General features: G+C 35.2%; 2 protein-coding genes across 2 annotated transcripts; one reads left to right on the top strand and one right to left on the bottom strand.

The window, feature by feature from the left end:
- Nucleotides 1-1,106: 1,106 nt before the first annotated feature.
- Nucleotides 1,107-10,147, top strand: LOC112795607 (flowering time control protein FPA). Its single transcript, XM_025837621.3, has 4 exons — nucleotides 1,107-1,339; nucleotides 1,659-1,991; nucleotides 6,609-7,828; nucleotides 8,698-10,147. Exons 1-4 carry the CDS (start codon nucleotides 1,337-1,339, stop codon nucleotides 9,896-9,898), a joined length of 2,757 nt encoding a protein of 918 aa, XP_025693406.1. The 5' UTR covers nucleotides 1,107-1,336; the 3' UTR covers nucleotides 9,899-10,147.
- Nucleotides 10,148-18,260: 8,113 nt separating this feature from the next.
- Nucleotides 18,261-20,035, bottom strand: LOC112795606 (uncharacterized). The gene has a single exon (XM_025837620.3). The coding sequence runs from the start codon at nucleotides 19,782-19,784 to the stop codon at nucleotides 18,552-18,554; it is 1,233 nt and encodes a 410-aa protein (XP_025693405.1). The 5' UTR covers nucleotides 19,785-20,035; the 3' UTR covers nucleotides 18,261-18,551.
- Nucleotides 20,036-25,857: the final 5,822 nt, after the last annotated feature.

The following is a 25,857-nucleotide window of genomic DNA, read 5'->3' as shown; positions in this document are numbered from 1 at the left end:
ACAAGATAAACCCTCAAAATGGAGTATATCAATCGGATCCGATTTGCATATCCGTGGTATTTATCCGAATCCGATCCGAGAATTGCGGATATAGATCCGATCCGCAAGGCTATCGGATCGGATCCGATCCGCACACCTATAGGATCGAATTGCAAATTTTATGTAGGTATCCGCATATCCGTGGATCCGCAAAAGTAAATAAATAAATAAATACTCTTCTTATGTTTTATTTCAACTAATAATTATCATATATGTTATATTATTTTAATTTTATTATTTAAGAAAAATATGTTTAATATTATTTTAAGAGTAAACATATTTAAAAGAGTAGAAGAAAGGAGTTTTATTAATATTTTTTTAATAAAAATAAGCTTTTAAAAATTTTTGTTGTGTTTTGCGGATATATCCGATACCCAATTCGATCCGCAAATGTGCGGATATTGGATTCGATCCGATCTACGTTCATCCCTACAGTAGATGATGATGAAAATGAAGTGGAAGGGAAGATCAATGACGGTGGAAATTGGGAACTTAAAAAAAATAGTAATTATTATTTTTTAATTTCAAAAATTTATTTTTTGTAAGGATAAATTTGTTTTTTTAGGATAAAAATGATGATTTTATAACGTTTTGTAACGTTGCGGATGATATTATTAAAAAAAATGTCGAAAATAATTTTGATTTTGACCAAAGATCTTAAAGGCAAAAAAGTACCTAACTCTTAAATAAAAATGATTTATTTGATTTTACTTTTCTTTTTGAAATGTTTTTTTTGTCAAGCTTAAACTCTCCTTGTTTTTTTTTTTTTGTTTTTTTTTTTATATTGAATCTCTCTTATTCATTATTTGTTATATTATTTTTGGTTAAATGAGTCTAATCCATTTTTTTACCCAATTTTTTTTTTCTGGGCTTATAACATTTACGCATGATATATTATAAACTAATAAATTACCTTTTATTAATGTAAGAATTAATTATAAAACTTATTTTATTTTATTAAACTTCTTAATAATTTACGAATTATGTTTAAAAAAAAACTGCTAATGAATTTATTACCTTGACCCAGCCCCTTGCCACTAGCATTAATCTTTGACTCTAAACAAAATAACCCACAATAAATAAAAATGGGGCCGTGCACTCACGCGCTAGTCGGTAGCTGACTAGTAACTAGTTATCCCCCTCCCCTGTGTTGGACGAATGCTTCACGTCAATTGACATCACAAACCCTAAATTCTATCTTCTCAAACACTGACGGAATCATCACAAAATCGCTGCTTCCTGCTTACTCCTTACTTCTCTTCCAAATTGGAGCAATTCTCTGCCTCTTCACTCCACCATGGTCAGTTTCATCTAACACTCACTGAATCCTTTTCTTTTAAACCGTTTTGCCTGTCTCACGTTGTCATAAAATTGTTTCGGTTTTCAAAAGTACTATTTGAATACCAAAATCAATCTCTAAAATTAGCTACTAATATATTTGTGTAGAAATATATGTGATTTAATATTTTCAGTGTATATTATATTTCAACATGTATTTTATTTTGGTAGTTGACTTTGGTGGCTGATTTTTGGTGTACACGTAGTATAATCGGTCAGTTTTAGGGAGTTACTGAAATTACTATACTGTTTCTGTTTCTGTTTATGTCTGTTTTGTACAGTCGAGTCGGAGCGGGAGGGAGCGGATTAGGAGGGATTACCCTCCAAGAAATGAAGATAGGGACAGTGGTGCTATGGGGCGAGGCAACAGCAGTAGTGGCAAGAATCCCCCATCCAGGCACCTCTGGGTTGGGAACCTGTCCCACAACATTGTGGAGGACGACCTTGCTCATCATTTCTCACAGTTCGGGCCGCTGGAGACCGTCGCCTTCCAGCCTGGCCGCTGCTACGCCTTCGTTAACTTCAAGAGGGACCAGGATGCTATTGATGCCATCAGAGCACTGCAAAGTTTTCCTCTTGCTGGCAACACGCTTAGGATCGAGTTTGCGAAGGCGGTCAGTCTTGCCCACCTTTTACTGCTTGTTACTTTTCCAGATGATTGTTATTTTTGTGTATATGTATATGTGCCGGAATTCAGTCCAGTTCATTTAATGACGGCCATACTAGTGGCTTTAGATATGGGAATAAAACACTATAGTCACCGCTGTCCTTGTAAGATAAGGTTCAAAGTTCAATCCATTACATCAAAGTGCTCTAAAATATGCACATTTACAGCCGAGACAAAAACATGGTGGGGAAGTTACTTCTTTCCTTGTTTAGTCAATAAGTCACTCCAACTTTTCTGATAATGAGGAATACTACATCTAGGTGGACCAATGCATCCAGCAATCAGCTACTACCCTTTCCACAAGTCCTGCATTGATTTTCCATATTACTAAGCTGTGTCTTGGGGAATGGGTTAAGAAATGTTTAAGCTGCCTTCTTGTTTACTGAAGTCTAAATATCTTTAGTTCCAAATTCATTGTGATTTTGCACTCTTAACAAATTCATTTCCCAAGGTGGAAGTCTGAAAAAATGGGTGGAGTATATTGTACCTAATACATTGGATCATTTTGTTTTGGGTAAAACCATAGGGTTTCAACTATTGGAGTCAATCCTATTCAAATATTTGAGATCTATAAGGGGTGTGGCTCCTCCAGCACCTGTTTTTCCATATCTAAGACTCGAACCCAAGACTATAGGTTAACTGGTTAAGGGGAACAAGTTGCTGTTACTCATACCAACATCAAATCAATTAAATAGCATAAATACTTGAGAGTTAATATGAAATTTAATTCTAGCTTTCTAAGTAAATATTGCACAAATGAAAAATTTGAGTTGCCCATATGGTTGAAAGTACTGGTTACTATGAAATTAACAAGTCTATACGAAATAAGGATTTTATTGATGATATTTCTTATGCCTAGTTGCTAAATTCAAAGTGACGTTTTTACCTCACTGAGTTTCATATGCCACAAAATGTCAACCTGCTATGCTTTATAATTGTTGTAAATAACATGGAACAAAATTACTTGGAAAAGAGGAATGCAGCTTCACAAAGGATGGCTTAAAAGGAGATTATGAATGTAGGGAAATTTAAGAAACTAAAACTACAAGAAGGTTCATCATATGTGGAGTATGAGTAGAGTAACCTAGTTAGCACATTATTCAATTTTGAATAAGATTTGGTGTTTCCATGAATGGAATAAGGGAAATGAAGAGCAACATAACATCTTATTTGAAAATTGAAACTGGTTGTAGCTCTTCATTTCATTGGTTATTTATCTTAAGTATTTTACTATTATCTAGCTCCATTTATGTATACTGTACTCTAATAAAATATTAAAGAATCAGTCAGTTTTTAAGAACAATTGAATTCTCATTTCATTATAATCCTATGCTAACAATCCTAATCTTTTCCAATGGGGGGTTGGAATGGATTATATGCTAGTGCCTAGTGGTTTAGTGCCATGGAAGACATTGAAAGAGAGTCATTTAGAAGAAGTCACATATATCTCAAATGAAGTTGCAAGACATCCATTTCGATAATAATGTCTCCATTTTCAGTTTAAAGGATATAGTGCAGCAAAATCTGCAGGGGAAATCTGAGTTAAAAAACTTAAACCAGTTCACTTATTCAAAAATGAAGCAACAAGTGATGATATCTGTTCATGTGTTTGACTGTTAGCAAACTTCCTCTTCCACAATAAGTGCACTTGTGTGGGTAAAAGTTGACATGCATGAACTACAATTGTGAAATTGTAGCTGCTATCTTTGGGTTTCCTTTGCAAAGCCATCCTGACTTTACACTCCTACAGACCTGTCAATTTGTTTGCAAGGTTTTACCCTTCTATTATAATTGCCATATACATATTCCATATTTAACTTATCATCTGGGCCTTTCATTTTCCATTTACTTTGATAATGGTTGTTGCCAATTAAGACCTGATTTAATGCTGGCCAGACTTCAGATACAAACAATATATTGATGAAGTGATGAAATGTGATAAAGGAAAGTGCAAATCTGAATATGCTCCCAACACTTACTTCAATATAGGGAAAGGCATGAAAAATCCCAGTTCTCTTGATAAAATACATGTTCTGATTAATAATTTGGTTATAGATTTTAGTACATGATTAGTTATAGTTATTCGTCTGGCATCCAATAGCTTTTGCAAAATATTATGGGGAAATTCATTTGAGTTATATTATGGTGCAGTTGGAATATGATGTTCATTGCTAAATCCAGTAACTGATTATGCTTTCCATGCCCAGTCATAGAGCTGAATTAAAACTTTTGATATTGGGGATTAAACTGTAAATTAAACCACAGCTACTTGCTGTTAGTGCCTTCTGTTGTAATCCCTGTTAGTGGGGAGTGAGAAATCTGAATCACCATAAAATTATCTTTGCTAATGATTGCTGATAGACCATCAATCCAAACATGTCATCTGCCTAGTCTTAATATAGCTGGCCTTAGCTATTTTCCGGCTTACGGCATCCCCCACTACTAGCCTCACACTACTGCTCAATGGCTGAAATCACTTGCTTCAGTCAACGCCTTAATGCTTGAAGCAAGAGAACACAATCACAGGTCATACGTGTTGAGATTGGTGGCTGGTGATTCCATGATGATGGAAACTAACAAATATTTTATCTGACACAGCCCCCATTCATTTTCACCACTGTCCCCGTATCAGCAATGACAACTTAGGCATCAAAGAGTTAAGCTGATAATGTGGACACCTTGGGAATGATAATAATTGCATGTTGCTTGTACAGTTGTACTATAACAAGGAGGTTATTATGTTTGGTGTTAGAGACAAGGAGTGATTGGTGTTGGCGAGGATCTGATAAAGTGTTTCTAGCAGGGGTTTCATCATTTGTGTGAGGATTTCCCCCCATTCTGGGTGCTGATGGCTTGTGGCTTAATAGATGGAAGATGGTGTGGGTGGACAACTATTTTCCACAAACTCAGGAAGAGAAAGGGAGAGATGCTACACCTTTTGAACCAATGACTTTTGGTGTATAGATATTCCACACTAGATAAATGAGTGAGATTAAATGATGTGTGAGACAGCTTAGTTCACAAATAGTACAGCAGAAATATCACCCTTGCTGCGAATAACTAAGTAATACTAATAAGAGATCACTGCATAAGATGGTATTCATGTAAAGAAATCACTGTATAACACTTGTAAAGCACAGCAAAGCTGAACAAAAGGTTGCACTAAATAAGTAAATATCCATGGATACCCATCTCTAAGAATAACAATGTTTTGCACCAAATCAAACAAGTTTTCCATAGATGTCCGGTCAAACTTAAAACTTTGATTAACAATGCTCTTCTTCTATCAAACACAAGAAATTACTGTGTTCCCTAGCCATTTCTTCTTACGGCTTTTCTCAAAATATTAAAAATGCTGTTTAATTTATTAACCATCTAAAAAAAAAAAGAGAAAACAGAAAAACGAAAAAGAATAGTTTAATTCCTTCCAAATGGATGTTGTTTGTGTTCAGCACAAATAAACAACGAGTGTGCATGTTCTGCCTGAGCTGAAAAATCGTCGTCACAATTAAGAACTAATAAACATCGAGACATTCTGCAAAGGATTCTTTTTGCAACGTGCATCCAAGCCTGTAATCTGCTGGGAGAAACAGCTTCAGTTTCCAATTAATCTGCTCGATTGATTCAAATCTTACAAGAACATCAGTGTTCATAATACAAGTTCAGTATTTAGCAACCTCATATTTAGCGATTATGGTGATCTAATCCTTCCAAATTGAATGAACCTTTTATTTTGTCAGTGATCAGTTGTCAACTATATGGTTTCATTTGATAAATATGCACCATATTCATTAAAATGTGATATTATCTGCTGCTATCTTGCTACTTCAGTCCCTGAGAATATTTAGCTTCTCAGCCTCAGGGTCCTGATATGGATGTGATAATCTGAATAATCCTAACTCGTTGCAATTATATGGAAAGAAGAGATATCTTAAACTTGTGGAAATGCTACAGAGGCCAAATCAATCAAAGAACTGTACTGTCTGCATATTGTCATTCCATGTTAGCCTATTTGCTTCAAAACCTGCAGAGCAAACAATCAAATACTTAGAAAGCATGAATTTTTCTGTTCTTGTCCAAATAAAGTCCTTGACTAAGGGACCGAGTCAAAATTGGATAGAATGTTTTGTTGGAAAGCACACCTCATCGATCCGAATACGGCAGTATGAAACTGTCATGCATGGGATACGGATGATTTGAGTACACTCAAGTTATAGCAATTCTTTATAGCATTTTGTACTTTGATTCTCTATCATTGAATTTAAATTCGTACAAAAGTTTAAAATCCCAAGTTTATCATTTAATTCAACATTCTATACAGATTTAATTTGCCTTAATTGGAGACTTATTCTTTTTCCTGGAAAGAAGAGAAAGGGGAAGGGATGTTAAAGAGTTTCCCATTCGTTATTAATAATTCTTGACTTCATGATGTTATATTGAATATTGATACATGACCTTTATAATTTTCATCTTCTGATGTGAGCTTGGTTATGGAATTCTTAATTTCCCTTTTTAAGGATCAAAACCAAAATGCTAGGAATGATAGTTTATATGCTTAATACAGGATAAGCCAGTGACAACAGCAAGAAATGAACATTACTCACGGGATGAACGAAGCTCCTCACTTAGGGGATCACCTCCCTCCCAAAGGGACTTTAGAGGACGCCATGGTAGCCCCCCTCAACCGGTTTATTCGGAGAAATCCAAACTGAGTGATAAAAGTCCAGAACCCAGTGAGATATTGTGGATTGGATTCCCTTCTTCTCTGAAGGTGGATGAATCCATTTTAAGAAAGTCATTTTCTCCATTTGGTGAGATAGTGAAGATTACTGCATTTCCAGGTCGTACTTATGCCTTTGTTCGCTTTCGGAGTATTGCGTCAGCACGCAGAGCAAAAGATACTCTGAACGGAAAATTATTTGGAAATCCCCGTGTACATATTTGTTTTGCCAAGAATGAAGCAGGTCCATCAAGTAGTGGGAGGAGCTCATATAATGCTCCACATTCTCCACTTTACAGGTCCAGTGGCCGTGAAGGATCAGCTGAGGACCTCAGGCTGGAGAGGAGCTTCAGGGAAGACCATAACATTAGTTCACCAAACTTCCTCGCAAATTGGGATCCCGGTGATTCTGATGCTTATGATTTTAATAGGGGCTCATCATGGGTTAGTGGAAGAAACACATATGAGAAAAGAAAAGTTGGCGAGAAAGGAACTCCACCGGGATTTGGATCATCACATGAAATTCATGAATATATGAGTGTTCCTTCTAGAGAAAGACATGGATACCTGGGGGATTTGCCACAGAGGTTTCCTGAAAAGGGTGCATTCTTTGAAGATTTCCGGACGTTGCCAGAAGATGTTTACTATCTACGCGAGGCGAAAAAGCGGAAGACCAGTTCTCCTCCTATGGACAGAGAGCTTCCGGAGTATCCTTTCGCTGAGTTAGAAAGACAGAAAGGTGTTTTCCCACGGTTATCTGGTTTCTGCCAACACGAATCTTTTAATAACGACGATGGAAATGTTGCTTACAGACAGACCCTTGATTACCCACCAAATTCACCTATGGCTTCTTTAGATAGACATGAAGGCTGGAAAACTTATGATAGTTTTCAAATGGGTCATGGTGCTCTGCAATCGGATTTTGTATATAAGAAAAGATTTTCATCGGAACCTGATAATTCATCTTTAACTGAGTGGAACTGGGAAGGAACCATTGCTAAAGGTGGAACCCCTGTTTGTCGCGCACGCTGCTTCCCAGTGGGGAAAGCCCTGGATATGATGTTGTAAGTACAAACTATTCTGTGTAAAATATATTTTTGTAGTTCAGAATGTCTTTCTATTGATTAACTGGTCAAATTGTACTTAGAATTTTATGAGACAACCACTTTTGACGAAAATAAAACATAGATATGTTATGGTTGAGAAAAAAGAAAATGCCTCTATTACATAAGATAGATTCTTGTTAATCCATTTGCCGTCCCTATGCTTATGGCATCCGTCTACTTTAGGATTGTGCAACTTCCCCTCTCCTTGAGCATTTGATTACCTGACAACTTGCTGATAACTATTGTATTTAATATTTTATTATGCATATTTCATAGGGAAAATTGAATTTGACGTTTAATCAATTGATCATGATCATGCGCTGTATTCATCAGTTTATTTTTACCATTGAAGGCTTGTTTTATGCTGGAGTTCTGTTGGATTCTTATACTCTGGGTTTCCCTTGTTTTTCAATTTACTCTGTTTTCTAAGCCATCCATGCCACACGGTTTAAGTCGTTTGGTGGTGACTGGTTCAGGTTTTAAAATCCAACGGGTTAGACTTTAGTTGTTGCTTGCTGTGGTTGTATCCTTTATGAATAACTTTCAGCTTTCAGCTAAAAGCTAATTCCTACTAAGATTAGTATTAAATAACTTTCAGCTTTCAGCTAAAAGCTAATTCCTACTAAGATTAGTATTATTACTGTCGATAATGATGGGTTTAGTATACAAAAATTATTAAATTTATGAATTTAAGACTGAAGAAAAGAGGCAATAAACAGCTGGATGAATACAACCATACAACCAGAGCACAACACTGAACATTTTATTTTCTTTTTCTCCTCACAATTATTTTAAATTAGATATTAATATCAATACATTTATTTCAGACCGGAATTCTTGGATTGCACTGCCAGAACTGGTTTAGACATGCTCTCAAAGCATTACTACCAAGCAGTTGGTGTTTGGGTTGTTTTCTTTGTGCCTGGAAGTGATGCTGATATTGAATTCTACAATGAATTTATGCATTATCTGGAGGAAAAGCAGCGTGCTGCAGTTGCTAAGTTGGATGATAAGACCACCTTATTTCTTGTACCTCCATCAGATTTCTCAGAGAAAGTGTTGAAGGTACCTGGGAAATTGAGCATATCAGGAGTTATTCTTAGACTGGAGATTCCTGGTTTAAATGATGGTCCTTTACATGTGCAAAGAGAAACAAACAATGAAAAACTGTTGCATTATAACGGGAATTCATTGTATCCAAAGCCATCATTCCCTTCAGTACGTATTCATTCCCCATCTGTTTCAGAATTCGGTAGTTCTGGAATGAGCAATACTTCTTTCCTTGGTAATAAAATTGCTCCATCAGTTCCTGCGGTTGGCTTGTCTGAACCACACGGTGAAAGAAGCCTCGACTATCCACCTGTCCAGCAGCAGAACCCAAACTGGTTTTCTCACAATATGCAGAATTCAATCTCAACCCGAATACCACCGCAACTACCAAGTGGTTTTATCAAACCTACTTCTGAGGATGGCCGTGCCATGATTCCAAGGGCAGAGGCAGATGCAAACTCAAATCAACACAGCAGTGGAATATCTGGTATTCCTAACTGTAAGTCATCTCAGCTGGATTTGAGACCTGTGAATCCTTTGTCTGTGCCTGTGGGATCCCTGCAACCGGAACAGCTTGCACAACTAGCTGCATCTCTTCTTGAACAGCAGAGGCAATCAGGAAACTCTGCGAATGCATCTGCATCGAACGATCCTAGGCAGACCAACAGAGATAACATGCCCGACAGCTCATCCAGGCCATCCCAAAATTACGCAGTAGAAAACTTGGTGAATCCTGAAGTCTCCACATCTCAATTTGGTCAAGCTCTACCGTTGCAAAAGCAGCAACAGGGGTCAAATGTGCCTCCATCGTCACATACGATTCAAAGAGAACCTCAAAGAGGGGCCAATGGGAATCAACAGGTGATAGATAGTAGCTTGCAGGAAGAAGCCGAAGCAGATCCGCAGAAACGTCTACAAGCAACATTACAGCTGGCTGCTGTTCTTCTTCAGCAAATCCAGCAGGGAAAAGGAAGCTAATCAAATAGGACGGATTGGATTTCTGTTTATGCTGTTACTTATGGCAGAGTGATTCTAGTTGCGATAATGCAGTTCTTTCGCTATATCGTCAGCATTTACTGGGTTGTACCCTTTTTCCGCTAGATTCTCTAAAGTAAAAAAGTTGGTAAAGTGATAAAATGAAGAGTGAATTACCATTAATTTTGTAACGTTTATAGAATTTGTGCCCCCCTATCTTAATTTAAGAGTGATTAGCTTCTCACTTTATTACTTTACTAACTTCTATTTTAGAATATCTTGATCCTTTTAAAAATTATGCTTAGTCACCTTTTTTTTTTCCTTTTGGATATTGTATGGATCGGGTCATAACCAGGACTGACCCGAAATCCAGACCCACTCACACAGACCACCCTACTCAAACTACGTCACCCTCTCACCACATTCCATCACCTAACGTGCTAAGAATCATTATAATTGGGTTTGGTCCAAATGATAGAAATAGACTAAGATACTATTATAAATAGGAGGGAAAAAAAATACTATTAGGAGATCGGAGTATATTGAAAAAATGTCTTACACTTTTTTATCGTCTATTAGAATTTTTTTCTCTCTTATTTATAATAATATCCAAAGTTTATTTCTATCATTTGGGCCAAACCCAATTGTATTCTTGTACTTATTATACTCTCATAAGCAGCCCTTCTTGTGAACTGGTTGAGAAGTAGGCCTTGTTGGTTGTTCCGCAAACGACAAATTCTCACTGCGAAATCTTGTATCAGAATTCAGAAGATTTTTCTTGGTAAAGTTACTAAGATTGATTTTGGATGGGAGAAAACTAGAGAACGGAAACTAGAGCTTTTTTTTTTTTTGGTAAATGGATACTAGAGCTTTTAATTTTAGATAATACATCGAAAGGGGCCAACCGTATAAACATGGTACATTTAGAGCTTTTTTTTTCTTGGTCTGGGTCTCTTAGATGTGACCAACTACACACACAAACATTACAGGTACAGCGAAGTCAAAAAAAATATATATATTAGGTACATTGGAGTAAATAACTATTTTGGCCCGAAAAATTTTGATTTTGACAAAATAATCTGTATAAAATGATAACGAGAAAATAACCCTCCAACAAATATGTTCTAATGGACAAAATATCCAAATATTCGATCAATGGTTATTTTACTTAGTTAACTATTAAAATTTTTGCAAAATTATCAATTTACCGTTCTCTCATAAAACTATTACCCTATCCTTTTTCTCTTCCCACCCCTCCCCTTTTTATCATCACCATCACCTATTCACCCATCATCAATTCTCTCTCTTCTAATTTTCGTCCTTTTTTTTTTATCACCATTATCCACCACCACCAATTTTCTCACCCCAACCCATTCCATTCCACTGCCACCATCCAACTGTCGTTGCTTTGCACTCAATACTACCATCTTACAATTCCGTCACCGTCACATTTTTTCAATCGCTGCCATCATCATCATTGGCTACCACTTCCATCTCCACTTATTTAAAATTTTTTCTTGCTATCTTTCTCTATATTTTCTCATTCTTTCTCTCCTTTTCAATTTTCAATTTGTTTCTTTCTCTCAACTTCTATTTTTCAATTTATTATTATTGATGGTGATGATGATAATTTTGGGTGTATGATGGTGATAAAAGAGTTAGAGTTAAGTGTTTGATACTAGCAAAGGATGTGGGGGTGGGGTGTGATGAAGACGATAATATTGCCAATGGTAAATGTGCGACAAATGAGGTGGATTGGTGGTAATGGGATGGGATATGATGGTATTGGTAGTAATTAATGATAGGAGGTAAATACTAAATTTGTATTCGTTATTGACAAAATTTCATGAAAGATTTTAAAATTTGACGAAATCACCCATCCGTAAAAAGATGGCATCATAGTGAACGAAAATCGCTGATGTGGCCATCGTAAGAGAGCTCCGACGATGGCAGAGAACTTCAACGACGTTTTCGATCTTCTTCTTCTTCTTTGCCATGGCAGAAGGGGACGTAGCGGCAAAGTGCTGCCATGGCCTTCTTCTTCTTCTTTTGCCATGACGAAAGGAGAAGATGCAGCCGCAAGGTGCTACCATAGCGGAGGGGATGCTTTTTCTTCTTCTTTGCCACTTTTTTTTCTTCTTTGACATGGCAGAAGGGGACGCAACGACGAGGTGCTGCCATGGCAGAAGGGATGCGGAAAGGACGCAACGGCATGTTAAAGAAGAAGAAGCGGCGAACACGAAGAATACGGCGAGGTGCAACGGCATGCCATGGCAGTCCTTTTCTTCAGCTGCTATGGCGAAAAGGCACGCGGCGGTGTGTTGAAGAAGTAGAAGCAGCGAACACGAAGAAGAAGGGAAACGTCGCCGGAGCTCTCTGCCCTCATCGGAGCTCTCTTCTAACGGCCACATAAGCGTTTTTCGTTCACTGTGACATCATTCTTTCACGTTTGGATGATTTTGTTAAATTTTAAATTTTTAGGGACTATTTTGTCAATAATAAAAGTCAAGTACTATTTTGTCATCGTCAAAATCTTTCGAGTACCAATTTAGTATTTATGTCTAATGATAATGATAATAATGATGATTCCAACCTGACTGAGCAGTGACGGATGGAGTAATTCTTAGTGGCAGTGAGATTGGATGGGATAGAAGTTGATGATGATAAAAGTGGGTGAGGACAGCAATATAAGGTGATGATAGTAGGATAGGAGAAGGTAAGAGTGATGTTGATGATATTTGAGAGAGAAAAAGATGAGGGTAAATTAGGAATATCATATAAAATTTAACAGGTGACTAAAAAAATTAACTATTGACTAATATTTGGATCATTTTGTCAAACAGAACATATTTTTTGAGGATCATTTTATCATTATTATTTTATGGGATCCTTTTAACAAAATTGAAATCTTTCAGAAGGTAAAATAGATATTTACTCATTGCACGGCTTTAGTGTTCTACTGATTTTTTTTTTCCAATTCATCAATATAGATGATCGACTGTCAAACAATGTAGGTTGTCAAATTAAACATAAAACAATAGTTAAATATATTAATTTTATAGAATTCTGAAGTTAAAGATTACAATAAAAGATGAAGATTGAAAAGACATTAAAAAAAAACAAAAGTACAAAATGTAAATGAAACTAAAAGAAAAGTTGAAAGAAACATTTAGTTTTTAATCTATTTGTGTGTTAAGATGTTTAGAGTATTTATTAGTTAAATAATTTTTAATATTTTATTCTAATCTTAAAATTTTTATTTATAGAGAATTTTAACAATTAAAAATTACAATTATATCTTATGACTATGAAGAATCGTTTTTTATAATCTTCTTTCTAGTTTTTTTTTTTATTAAAAACTTATTCTTTTAGATACGAATGACTTTTAGAATTGTTCTAATCTATACTTGGAATGACAAAATAATATTTTTTTGCATTTGAAACTTGCTCGAAATCCAAACAACTTTACCTTGTTAGTTGTTATTTATCAAACACATTTGTCAAAAAATTGAATAATAATTTGTCGAAAATATTATTTTTGATATAACACTTAGATACCACAATATTGTTGGATCACAAGCCTTTAAAATTACTTTATCACCATTGTCATTGGAAAGATACTGTTGGAAAATTATAAAAGTTTCATTACAATAACGCATATGCTTAAAAATTTTGTTTGAGAGTCAAAAATGGCATGAAGTCTATTAAATATATCTCAACATTTGAAGTCAAGCAAAAGTTTGAAGTCAAGCAAAAGAAGTGAAAGTCATTCAGCTATTTGAAAGTTGTTGTAACCAGAAGTTCATACACATAAATCCAAAGAATTAAGGTTTGATGAATATAACCATAGGATTTGAGAATGTGCGACAACGAAAAAATCAATACAATATTACTTTTTACTTGATTTTTTTTGTTTTTATTTTTTTTATGTAGACTACAAAAGTATTAGTTATATACTAGCTATATAGTGTATGACACACCCAGAAAAATGTTTTATATACCATAGTTATAATTTTGAAATTAGGACACTCTTTTCTTTTGTGTTGGAGACCTTTTTGCAAATGTTTCACCTATGGTGCTTGAAAGATTAGCCGACCTATAACTTCCTCCAGAAATAGCAATTCAACGTTACTCGGCATCTCAATAAGCGCGGACAGCTTATAGTTCGACTACATCATCTCGGACGAAACACAACCAGCTTTTGCGTTTTTTTTTCTTTCTTAATTTTGTTAGTTTCATATTTTGATTTTTCTTTCGGCTGGAACTTATTGATAAATTAGATCATTTGAAAAAAAATTGTAAAGTAAATTTTTTTTGGAAATTTTTATAATTTGTGAAAAAGGTTTTTTCTTAATTAATTATTATTAGTGGTTATACTTAAATCCATTCGATATAAGTTCAGCTCACATTCTACTAATAGGTAAAAAGGGATTTGAAATTGAGCCACACGAGCTCGGTCTAATAATGCCAAAATCAAACCATACGACTTTATTCACATGGGTCGAAGTGACTTAGATACGGGTCTTTGTAACCCGTATCTGATCCGACTTGGGGAGCAAGCTAGATTCTTCTCCCACTACTTTAGTTATCACCTTTAAGTGATAATCAACCTGAAGTCGTGAACAAGGGAGATAAAATTCCATTCTGTAAGGGAATAACCACTCATAATCTTCAGAAGTCATCTCCAAGAAACGACTAAGTCTTGTGTTGCTACTCTATAAATACCACAGCACTCAAGTATTTTTTCCAATCTAATCTCACCAAAATCCTGCTTAAACTCTTGCTGAATTAGGCATCGAAATTTCTTACAGGTACCCTGGACTACCGTCCAGGAGAGGACGTCGGATAAACCACCATCCTGATAAACAAGTCGGAATTCTCATCCAAAGGAGTTTGGACCTCACGTCTAGGCCCAAATTCACCTTGGTTTCAGGTAACACCTCGAAATATTGGTACCGTTATCGGAGAACCTGAAGAGTTACATTCTAAATGGCAGACAACGACAGAAAGAGATGACGAAATGGCCTTGGATTTTGGTTCTTACACCAGAAGTCATGATCAAAATCGCCGTTCCTCATCCATACCACCTCTTCTTCCTCCACATTCTCATAACTAGCATCGACAACCTTCTCTCCAACCTCGCCAACCCTCTCGGCCCTAACCTCACCAACCCAAAAGTTGAAATCCACCATCCATATACCCCACACTGAAAGAAAGGGACGCAACACTACCAAAATTCTGGGGCTGGTGCACAACCTTTAGGCTGGCTCCAGCGATTGGAGTACGAGCTAGCCTGACAGAAGGACATTGAGCACTAGCTCAGGAGGAAGATGCACTGTGAATGGAGGCTGACGAGAAAATAAAAAAGCTAGAAATGGAGTTAAAATAGAAGAGAGCTTGAGAAGTGGACGACCCTGACTACTACTATGGTGGAGAGGACCCATTCTTAGAGGCTATCATGTGGGCAGAAGTTCCAAAGAATTTTAAGAGCCCAAAAATGACCTTTATGATGGAATTACCGACTCGAGGAACCACCTTAGCAATTTTAAAAGTCGGATGTATCTCGCAGGAGCATCTGATGCAACTCGATGTAAGACCTTCCCAACTACCTTTACAAAAACAACGCTCAAATAGTTTAATGGGTTGCCACCCAGGCCAGTAACTTTCTTCGACGATCTAGCTTGTGTTTTTCTAATCCATTTCTTCAACCAAAAATAGAAAATGAAGCATGCTTCAAGTTTATTGGGAGTAAAACATGAAGTTGAGAAATTACTCTGAGCCTACATGAAAAAATACAACAAGGCATGTATGGAGATACAACACCTGCCCACTGAAGCGGCTATCATGGGACTAATAAATGGTCTAAGAGATAGATAGTTCTCTCAATCCATATCTAAGAGTCTCATTATTGGAAGTCTACAGGGACCTTTGCAACGTGAAAAGGCTCCTACCATCCCAACCTATCAAAAGCAAGAAAGGATGGAACAAGATGGAACATTGTGAATATCACCGTATTTATGCCTATCACACCAGTGACTTACGACCTCAAAAATGAAATAGAAAAATTGGCCTGTGATGACCAATTAGATAAGTATGTCGCTCCTACTAGGTTGGACCAACAAAGAATATAAGATTCGGGAGATAAAAGGAGTTTCCATGAGAAGGATAAGAGCGAGGATCGAGAAAGGACCCTCTAAAGGTACATCCATGTGATAGCCAGAGAGTTCACAGCAGAAGGAACCTCCAAATCATTTTGAAAGAGACATCTCAAGAAAGTTTATGAAGTTGGAGAAGAGATCGGGAGACTGAGAGTCTGACATTTTCAAAAAAATTTTTACCAAAGAAGATGCTAAAGGAGTCATCCCGGGTCATGACGACTCGGTCGTGACCATTATGATATTGGCAAACGTAAACTTGCATCGGACCTTGGTAGATCAAGAAAGTTCAGCTAATATCCTGTTCAAGCCGGCTATCAAGAAACTCGATCTCGAGATCAAAGACTTGAAGGCCTATCCGAACACCCTATTCGGGTTAGGAAAGACCCCGATCCAACCGCTGAGCTATATCAGCCTCTACACTACCTTCAGAAAAGGTCAGAGGAGCATTATTTTAAAGGTGGATTATGTGGTCGTAATACACCAACAGCCTATAATGCCTTGATAGGTCGGAGTACCTTAAACTAACTCTCCACTATGGTCTAAAACCCCATCTATGCATGAAGTTTCCAATCAAAAATGGGATGTCATAGTAAAAGGAGATCAAACGTTATGAAAAAGCTGTTACAACAAAAGCTTGATCTTTAAAGGACAAAAAGTCAGAGGACTGATCTCCGTCCTTGAACTCAGAAGGCCAAGGAAAAAGGAACAGCTCCCACCACAATCCGAGGGCAAACTCAAAGAAGTTCAAATCAGAAAACACCTATAAAAGATCACCAGCATTAGGGAAAACTTATAAGATAATCTCAACAAAGAGCTCGTTTAGCTAGTACAAGATAGCGTATATCTCTTCGTATAGAAAGTCTCTGACATGCCAGGTGTCAAACTCAAACTCATGACTCATAAATTGGTAGTGTTTTTAGGATTTATGCTCATTTAACAAAGAAGGAAAAAGCTAAGCGAAGAACGAGCTAAAACTCAGGTAGAGGTACTACTCATACCTGACCCACTAGATATAATCCCAATTCACATTCTACTAACAGGTAAGAAGATATTTGAAATCGGGTTGCATGAGTTTGGTTCAATAATATCAAACCCATACCATGTGACTTTATCCACATAGGTTGAACCAACCTGGATATGAATCTATGAAACTCGTATTCGATCTAACTTGAAGGACAAGTTAGATGCTCTCCCACTACTTCGATTATCACCCTTCAAGTGATAACCAACCTGGACATGTGGGATGCTTACTCTGTAAGAAAATAACAACCTATAATCTTCATAAGCCATCTCTTAGAAATAACTAAATTTTCTATTGCCATCCTATAAATACCCTAGCACTTACGTATTTTTTTCCAATTCAATCTCACTAAAAGTCTGCTTAAATTTTTGTTGACCACCACCGTTTAGGTGAGAACGTCGGATAAACCAACGTCCCGGCAAATAAGTTGGAATTCTAATCTAAAAAAATTTAGACCTCATGTCCAAATCAAAATTCACCTTAATTTCAGATAACATTTCAAAATAATTATATTTTTAGAACTAGTTAAATAAATAGTTTGTTGGCCCCGAAACTAATATTAAAATTTCAGTCTCTATTTTCAAAATTTTAATATTTTAGTACCTAAAAAAGTGGATATACAAGAGACTGAAATATTTAGAAACGGTGACTGAAATTTTAATAACATTTTATATCTAAAATACTCTCATTTCAATTAATTAATTCCAATTTTATCTTTTGTGTAAATTAAATTAAAAATTTATTTTTATTTTAATATTTATCTTTCATTTTACACCAAATAATCAAACAGAATACTAAAACTTATTTTAATTTCAATTTCGGTCTCTTTTCCAAGACATGTCAGCGAAAATAATCAACCCTTATAATTACGAGAGAATTGGTGTAAAATCAAGTTGGATGTTACGAATGCACAAGGACTCTAACCCATAGCATATCATCTTTGGGATGGAGTTCCTTTCCGTAACTCTTGCTAACTCCTTCCTATCTTCGTTACCATTTATTCAATTAATGATTGTCTCTAATTATGTTGCGAAACCCTCTCTTTTCTTTATTTTGTTGTCCTAATGGACCCGAATGTATTTCTTCTCTCAAGGAATAAATACATATCTACCTCTGCTAAAAGAACATTATTGTCTTACCAACCTCAATTAATTTGGAACTTATAAACTGTCTAACAAAATATAAATGAAAGGAAAAGAAAATAAAAGAGAACTTACAGAGCACTACGGCAGTACTGGGCCAAACCGTAAAATACATAGTTTACATTATCAATAATTACCAAAAAAAATAAATAAATAAAAAATAAATAAATATAAATAAATAAATTCAAAAGCAAACTAGTTTAAGGTGTACAATCAACTTCACGTGAAGTTAATATCTGAGAATCGTTAAATAAAAATTTAGTCAAATGAGTCAAATCATCTAACGGTTCTCACTATCAATTTCATGTGAAGTCGACTGCACCTGAACTTCCACCCTAGTTTAATCTGTTGTTAAAGAGGGTACACTGGGCCACCGGCCTCGACAATTGCTCCCCAGCACTAGCCGGACACGTCATCAGGCTAGCCGGCGGCACCATGCAATTGTAAGACAAGCACAACGACGCCGTATCGGGCAATACAGTCCCCTCTTCAAACGGTATCCCCGTTAGGTAGTTATGCTGAAGGTACAATGTTCTGGTACTACCGCGGCACATGCTCTTAACATACACCTCAGGGACCGTCCCAATAAATCGGTTGTTATTCAAGAACAAACTTTCCACGCCATCGAAAACCGTTGATATTTTCCCGCTGAGCGAGTTATGGCTGAGATCAACGGTCGATCCTTCACCGTACGATGGAGACCAGATCAACGGACCGTTATCACCGGGACTTTGCGGAAGCTCACCGGAGAGATTGTTTCGTTGTAGGAAGAGAGAGGAGAGCGTTGGCAAGTAGAAGAGTTGGGCCGGGATGGGCCCACTGAAATGATTCATGCTCAGGTCTAGAAACTCCAACTCTGAGAGTGAGTCCAAGCCGTTGCTGAGTGGACCCCACATTTGGTTTTGCGAAACGGATAAGTAACGGAGTGATGACGGCATTGACGGCGGTAACGTCCCGGTGAGTTTGTTGTTCTTCAGATCCAAATGGAGTAATGGCGAGGAAACGGTTTGCGGGAAGTCTCCGGTTAGTGAGTTGGAGGCTAGGATGAGGACTCTGAGTTGCGGCAACTCGGTGAGACTCGGTGGGACAGACCCGGCGAGTTGGTTATTACTCAGGTCGAGGGTGTGGAGGGTTTTGAGAGAGGAGAAGATTGAGGGTATGGCCCCTGTGAAGCGGTTGTTGGATAAGGAGATGACTCGGAGTTTGTTGAGTTGAGCGAGTTCCTGGGGAATAGAACCGGTGACGATTCCAGGTGAGAGGATGAGCTGGGTCAACTCGGTGAGAACGGAGATGGATGGTGGGAGTGAGCCGGCGAGGCTGAGTGAGTTGGCGCCGAGTGAAAGTATGGTAACTCGGTTGAAGGAGCAAGTAACGCCGGAGAAGGAGGAGCAGGGATCTGGTGCGGTGAGGTTCCAGGTGGAGAAGAAAGGGGTGGTGGGAGAGACGTCGGTGAGAGTATTCTTGATTGAGAGAAGAGCTTTGAAATCAGTGGGATCCAGAGATTGGGCTGAAAGGAGAAAAAGGTGGGACACCAGAAGGAAACTGTAACAATAATGTGGTGTGGCCATTCAAAGAATTGAGAAAGAAGAAGAATTGGAGAGAGGGATGGGGTGCCAATGCTACAAACTTGAAGGTAAGTGTGTGTGATTTAGTGAGAGTGGCACAGTCTCAGTGAATGAAAGGAGCTCATGCATTTTGACTGCATTTGCGAATGGGTCTGGGTCCCACTATAAAGACATTATTGCCAAGGAATTAAACTTGCTGCATTAATGAATGAACAAACAGGTGCTCAAGATCGAGCTAGGTGCAACTCCATTTGGTGGAGAATATGTATTCCAAGTTTAGAACGAGACTATAAAGAAGAATAAACTATAGGATTATAACATGAGGAAGAATTTTAAATGTTCTTCAAGAATCGGTATTTTAATAATTTTAATCGTTAACTTTAATTATAAAAATATATATATAATATAGATTAATTAAAATAAATGATTAAAATTATTCGAATATAATGATGTTTTAAAAATATTTAAATTTTTTTATAATATATATTCTATATCAGTAATCTTAAATAACTAAATTTTTTTAAGATTATTTTATTTATTTTAAATTTTATATTTTAAATCATAAATTTTTAATCATACATTTTAAATTATAAACAATAAACTTTAAAATTAGTTAGAATTGGCTAATTAAAAGTTAGTTTTTATTAAAAAAATTGTATATTTAAAAAAAATGATATATTTTTTATTCTTAAAATTTGATAAAAAATTATAAAAATATTCTTAAATTTTATTTTATTTCAATTTTATCTTACAAATTTTTGATTTACATTAATTATACCATGATAGCTAAATTTTTAAGAAGCTTAAGACGATTCAATTATAATGTTTAATAACTAGAAGCTAGTGACGGAATTTTGTAGCTCGTTTGTTTATGTAAATGTTATCCTTGTGAATTTATTATTGAATTTGTCTCAAGTCTTTTAAAAAATTAGTCGATAGGAATATATTTGATATAAATTGAAAATTTTTTAGATAAAATTAAAATAAAATAAAAAGTTTAATATTTTTAAAATTTTTGACAAATTTTAAAGATAAAAGATATACTTTATTCTTTAGAAAATAATAAATATGAAAAGCTAATTTTTAATTAGCTAATAAGAATTTTTTATTATAAATTAATTTTTAACATTTCTTTTGAAAGATTTAAAGTTTAGAATGAAGATTTAAGATTTAGAACTTAAAATTTATGATTTAAAATTTAATATTAAAAAATTAATAGATATTGACTAAAAAAATTTGATTTATAGTTGAAAACTTAACTTAAAAAAATTAATTTTCATGCATTCAATTTGTTATCACTAAGAACTATATCATGATTTTGATGATCTCAAAAGAAAATTAATGAAAGAGTTTAATCCGGGAATCAATTTTTTGGCTAATATTAGTCATCTTTTTTAAAATAATACTTTTATCTTAAATTTTAAGAGTTCAATTTTAATGTAGTTAAAATATTTTTTCATATTCGTTAAATCAAATTTGTTCTTTCAAATGATCATTCACATGATTAATATAAAAAGTTATTATTTTTGTTGATGTAACATCATGTAATTGAATACAAATATAAAATTTTTATACTTGTAATATATCAAAATTAAATTATAATTATAAATTCTAAATTTTAAATCTTTAACACTAAATTATTAATTTTAAATTATAAACTCTAAGTCTTCTAAAAAAATAAAAAGTTTTGCAATTAAAAAAAAGAATAATATCGGCTAATTAAAAGCTATTTTCTATGTTTATTCTTGAAATTATATCGGAATCAAGTAAGAAAGCACACACCACGGACACACCTTAGTTTTTTTTCTTATTTTTATTTAATTTTCTCATTTTTTATTCTTTGTTTTTTCTTTATTTTTCTTTGTAATTATTTCATTTTATTTTCTTTTATTCCTATATTTTCATGTTTGAATTTATTTCTTATATTATTTTTATTCATACATACATATTCATAAACATTAAAAATTAACTATTATATATTTAAATTTATTGTTTCAAATATTTAATCAATAAAATAGTCAACTATTAAAATAATATTTTTTTTCATAAGTACTGAAATACCATCTCTAAAAATAGAAAAAAAATCTTCGAAAGAAGAGGACCTAATAACAAAAAGTACCAAAAAAATAAAATAAATGTTATAGAGCAATCCTCCAACATATGGAGGATGATGCTCCTAAAACTAAAGTAGCAAAGGTTGTTAAAGACCCCATAGATGAAGCTGAAATTGAGTCGGAGGTCGAGGTTATACCAGAAATGCTATGTACCCAATCCCTTAAAATCTTTTTTTAGGGACAAATTAGTGGGTGATGGGTTAGAAAAACTGAACTCAAAAGAGATAGTGAAGATGGTGGCTGAAGAGTATATCTCTTATAATGAGATTTTTGATCTGGGGGATGATGACCAAACTCTCTTCAATCCAATGCTAAATATCGAGATTACTCTCGAAGAATATTAGGATTGGTGTAAATCTTGGAAGCAAATTCTTATCATCAAATTCCAGAAAAAAAAAGATAAATCTGCAGACTATGAAAAGGTGGATTGTTAAGTGATGGGCTATTAAAGAGACTGTCATAGTGATGGATTTGGAATGCAGATTTTTCTTAGTTAGATTTTCTAGTTAGGATGATTATTTTCACGCTCTCTATAAGGGATCTTGGATGATTGCAGATCATTATCTGCTGGTAGTCAACTCTCCTACGAATTGTATAGTTTTTAATGCTCACGATCACAATCTCTTTAGAATTGAATTCCATCCCAATACTAATTTGCGTTCTACAACAATAGGTGGGTCTGCAACAATACCATAAAATAATTATACATTACAATTAGTGACCACAGTAGAATTATCATCTTATAGTACATAAAATATAGATATATTCTATTAATATCATATTCAGATTCTAGCATTTGCATACTTAGAAAACTTCGATGCATTCAAAATCGCAAGGTTCAAAACTTGCATAAAAGACGGCTCCCCAAATAGATGTTGGTTTGCCAGTACATTTGCTATTTCTTCTACAGTTGCCTCATTAATGCAATTAACATCGTCTCTATCTACATTTGGATCATTTATTTCAAATTTGCCTTCAAATTCGTCTTCACTTTTACTATTGTAGCCTTTTCAATTTATGTCTCTATTGGCTTCTTCAACCTCATAAGACAAGTGTTTGAACTCAACATATAGTTTGATGACTAAGTTTTGTGATTGACTTTCGTGACATATTGAAAACATTTTTTTGTATTGTTGCTTTATTAGTGAATACTTTATGTCAAATTGTACGAATCCTCCAAATACTATTACAGGATATCTATACACAACACTAGTAACTTTTTTCAATATCTGATGATCTATCTTTTCACAAATTATACCTTTTAGTTCTCTAAATAATATGGTGAAAGGAACAACAATATCACATAGATTCTCAGCAGAAATCTTACACCTTTGGATGTCTAAAATAACATTTGACCATTATAATATACTCTTTAATTCTATCACCCACTTTTTATTACTTTTTTTTTTAATTAAATACAAGAACAACAAATATACCAGAAAAACCAAAATAAAAAAGAGAAAAATAGGTAGAGGAACAACAAAATGTACGTGAGTCTTACATTGGGTCCTTATTTGTAGTCACTACGATGCAATTTTTTTACTTTTTCCCGGCAAGTTGCCCCCACCATACATCAATTCGTCCCGCTATTTTTTTATATTTTTTTTTTACATCACCACAGTAATCGTCCCCCATTTTCTGGCCCTTTTTTGTTTTCTTCCTGCTCCTTACAAATTGCGGGAAGCAGTTTATGCTTCTTTCCAATATGTGAATAAAACACACATCTGCATTATAATAGCGCATAATACCAACTGCAGTCTTATATTAAATAAAATCAATCAACGATCATTTTTTTATATTGGTTAACATTTGGTGTAATGCATCATTATGATACAACTGTGTATTTTACTGGTATATTGGAGGCATGAAAAAAACGTTTATGATGATTTGTAGAATGTAATAAGAAGACAAAAAATGCAGAGAATGGAGGGAGTGAATTGCTGTATGATGGAGGCATTTTCATGTATGGTGGAAGTGATTTGCAAGAAAAAATAAAAAATTTTAATGTGAGTAGATTATAATTAGGGATAAGTATTGTTTTGGTCCCTCACGTTGAGGGTCGGAATCGAACCCGTTCCTGGTGTATATTTTGATTTAAAATTATCCTTAACGTGTTTTTTTGTATTAAAATCGTCATTTTTTAAAAAAATTTTAATTTTATTCCAAAAATACCCCCTATTTTAATAATAAAAAAATTATAAAATAAAAAAAGAACACGTTGGGGGAGAGAGGAAACGCGTTTTGGGGGGGTGGGGGCTGAAAGGAAATGTGAAGGGGGAAGGGGAAGCAGGGGGGAGAGGAGACGGCGCCGGCGAAGGTTGGAGCTGCCGTCGCCGTCGCCGGAAGAAAGAAGAAAGGAGAGGGGTTGCGACGGCGGAGAAGAGAAGAGGGGAAAGAGAGAGGGAGCGCCGGGAAGAGGGGGAGGAGGAGGGGGAAGGGGAAAGGGGGAGGGGGACGGCGAGCCACTGCCATTGGAGATCGCGAGCCTCGCCGCCTCACGCCTCGCCGCCTCACCTCGCTTCTGCCGCCTCACGCCTCGCCGCCTCACCTCGCTTCTGCCGCCTCACGCCTCGCCGCCTCACCTCGCCCCTCCGCCTCGCTTCTGCCGCCTCACGCCTCGCTGCCTCCGCCTCACGCCTTACTTCTGCTTTCTTGTTTTCTGTTTCTAGTGGTGGTCGTGGTGTTGGACATTCCGTCACCGCCACTGGGGATGGGTGGCCAAGCACAGGTGGTTTTGCATCCGCTTCTTCTGCTTCTTCTTCTGCTGCATCTGCTTCTGCAGCTTCGACTTCTGCATCAGCATCTTTTTCTTCTGCATCTGCTTCTACTTGAGTTTTTGTTTCTGATTCTATGACTGTCTCTGCTTCTGCATTTGTGATTGTATTGTCTCTATTTTTTATTTTGATTTATTGTTTGGTTGTTGAATTTGTTGAATTTGGGTTGATTTGTTGAATTTTTTATTTCTGAATTTGTGTTGATTTGTTGAATTTCTGATTTTTGGATTTGTTGAATTTGTGTTGATTTTATTGATGTTGTTTTTCTTGGTGGTGGAGATAAAGGTGATGGTGGTGGTGGGAGTAAAGGTGGTGGTGGTGGTGATGGAGGTAAAGGTGCTTATGGTAGTGGAGGGCATTTTTGTCCAAAAAAAATTAAAAGGACGATTTTATTATAAAAAAACACGTTAAGGATGATTTTAAATCAAAATATAAACCAGGGACGGATTCGATTCTGACCCTCAACGTGAGGAACCAAAACAATACTTATTCCTTATAATTAACAAGTTAGAAAATGCGAATTTGCATTCATTCTATAGTTTCTCCTCTTATTCTTTTTGTTAGTTTTAGAGAATTTTATTATTTATTTTTTTTTCATTAATTTTTTTCAAAATAAAATTAAAGAACAAAAGGAACCATAAAAACGGAAATGAATTTAAAAGATGGGTTATTATTTATTTTTTATTATTTTTTTAAATAAAATAGAAAAAAAAAACACCATAAAAATGGAAATAAAGAAGAGAGTAGAGAAAGAAACTACAGAATGAACACAAATTGGTAGACTAACTTTTTTCTCTACGGAAATAAGAAAAGAGTAATGTACAACATTGTAATTGTTGATATTTTTTAAAATTGTGGAAGGTATACAAATTAGAGGCCTAAGAATCTGATTTTTATATCTTAAAATTTTTAAATTTTTTAAAATAAAAATTAAACAGTTGAATTTCTGTATCTCTTAAAATTAAATGGTATATTTAAGATTAACATTCCAACAGTCCATAATCGAACAAAACATCATTGTCAATCTAATATAAAATATAAAAAGTGTCTCCTAACTTATTATTTATATCCGCTCACATTTAAATTTTTTTATTTTTTTTTTACAAATAACCCCCACCATAGTCAGCTCGTCCCTAGCTCCATTTTCTGTTTTTTGAAAAAATCACTCCCTTCATTTTCTATTTTTTT

Source organism: Arachis hypogaea, chromosome 4 (assembly GCF_003086295.3).
Source record: "Arachis hypogaea cultivar Tifrunner chromosome 4, arahy.Tifrunner.gnm2.J5K5, whole genome shotgun sequence".
Classification (NCBI taxonomy): domain Eukaryota; kingdom Viridiplantae; phylum Streptophyta; class Magnoliopsida; order Fabales; family Fabaceae; genus Arachis; species Arachis hypogaea.
Note: the sequence above shows the minus strand (reverse complement) of the source record. Positions and strands in the feature narration are given on the sequence as shown.

Coding starts and splice junctions, on each gene's coding strand:
- LOC112795607 (XM_025837621.3), top strand. Junction 1,992..6,608: donor GGATCGAGTTTGCGAAGGCG/GTCAGTCTTGCC, acceptor TGCTTAATACAG/GATAAGCCAGTGACAACAGC. Junction 7,829..8,697: donor AAAGCCCTGGATATGATGTT/GTAAGTACAAAC, acceptor CATTTATTTCAG/ACCGGAATTCTTGGATTGCA.
- LOC112795606 (XM_025837620.3), bottom strand. CDS start 19,784: ATGGCCACACCACATTATTGTTACAGTTTCCTTCTGGTGTCCCACCTT.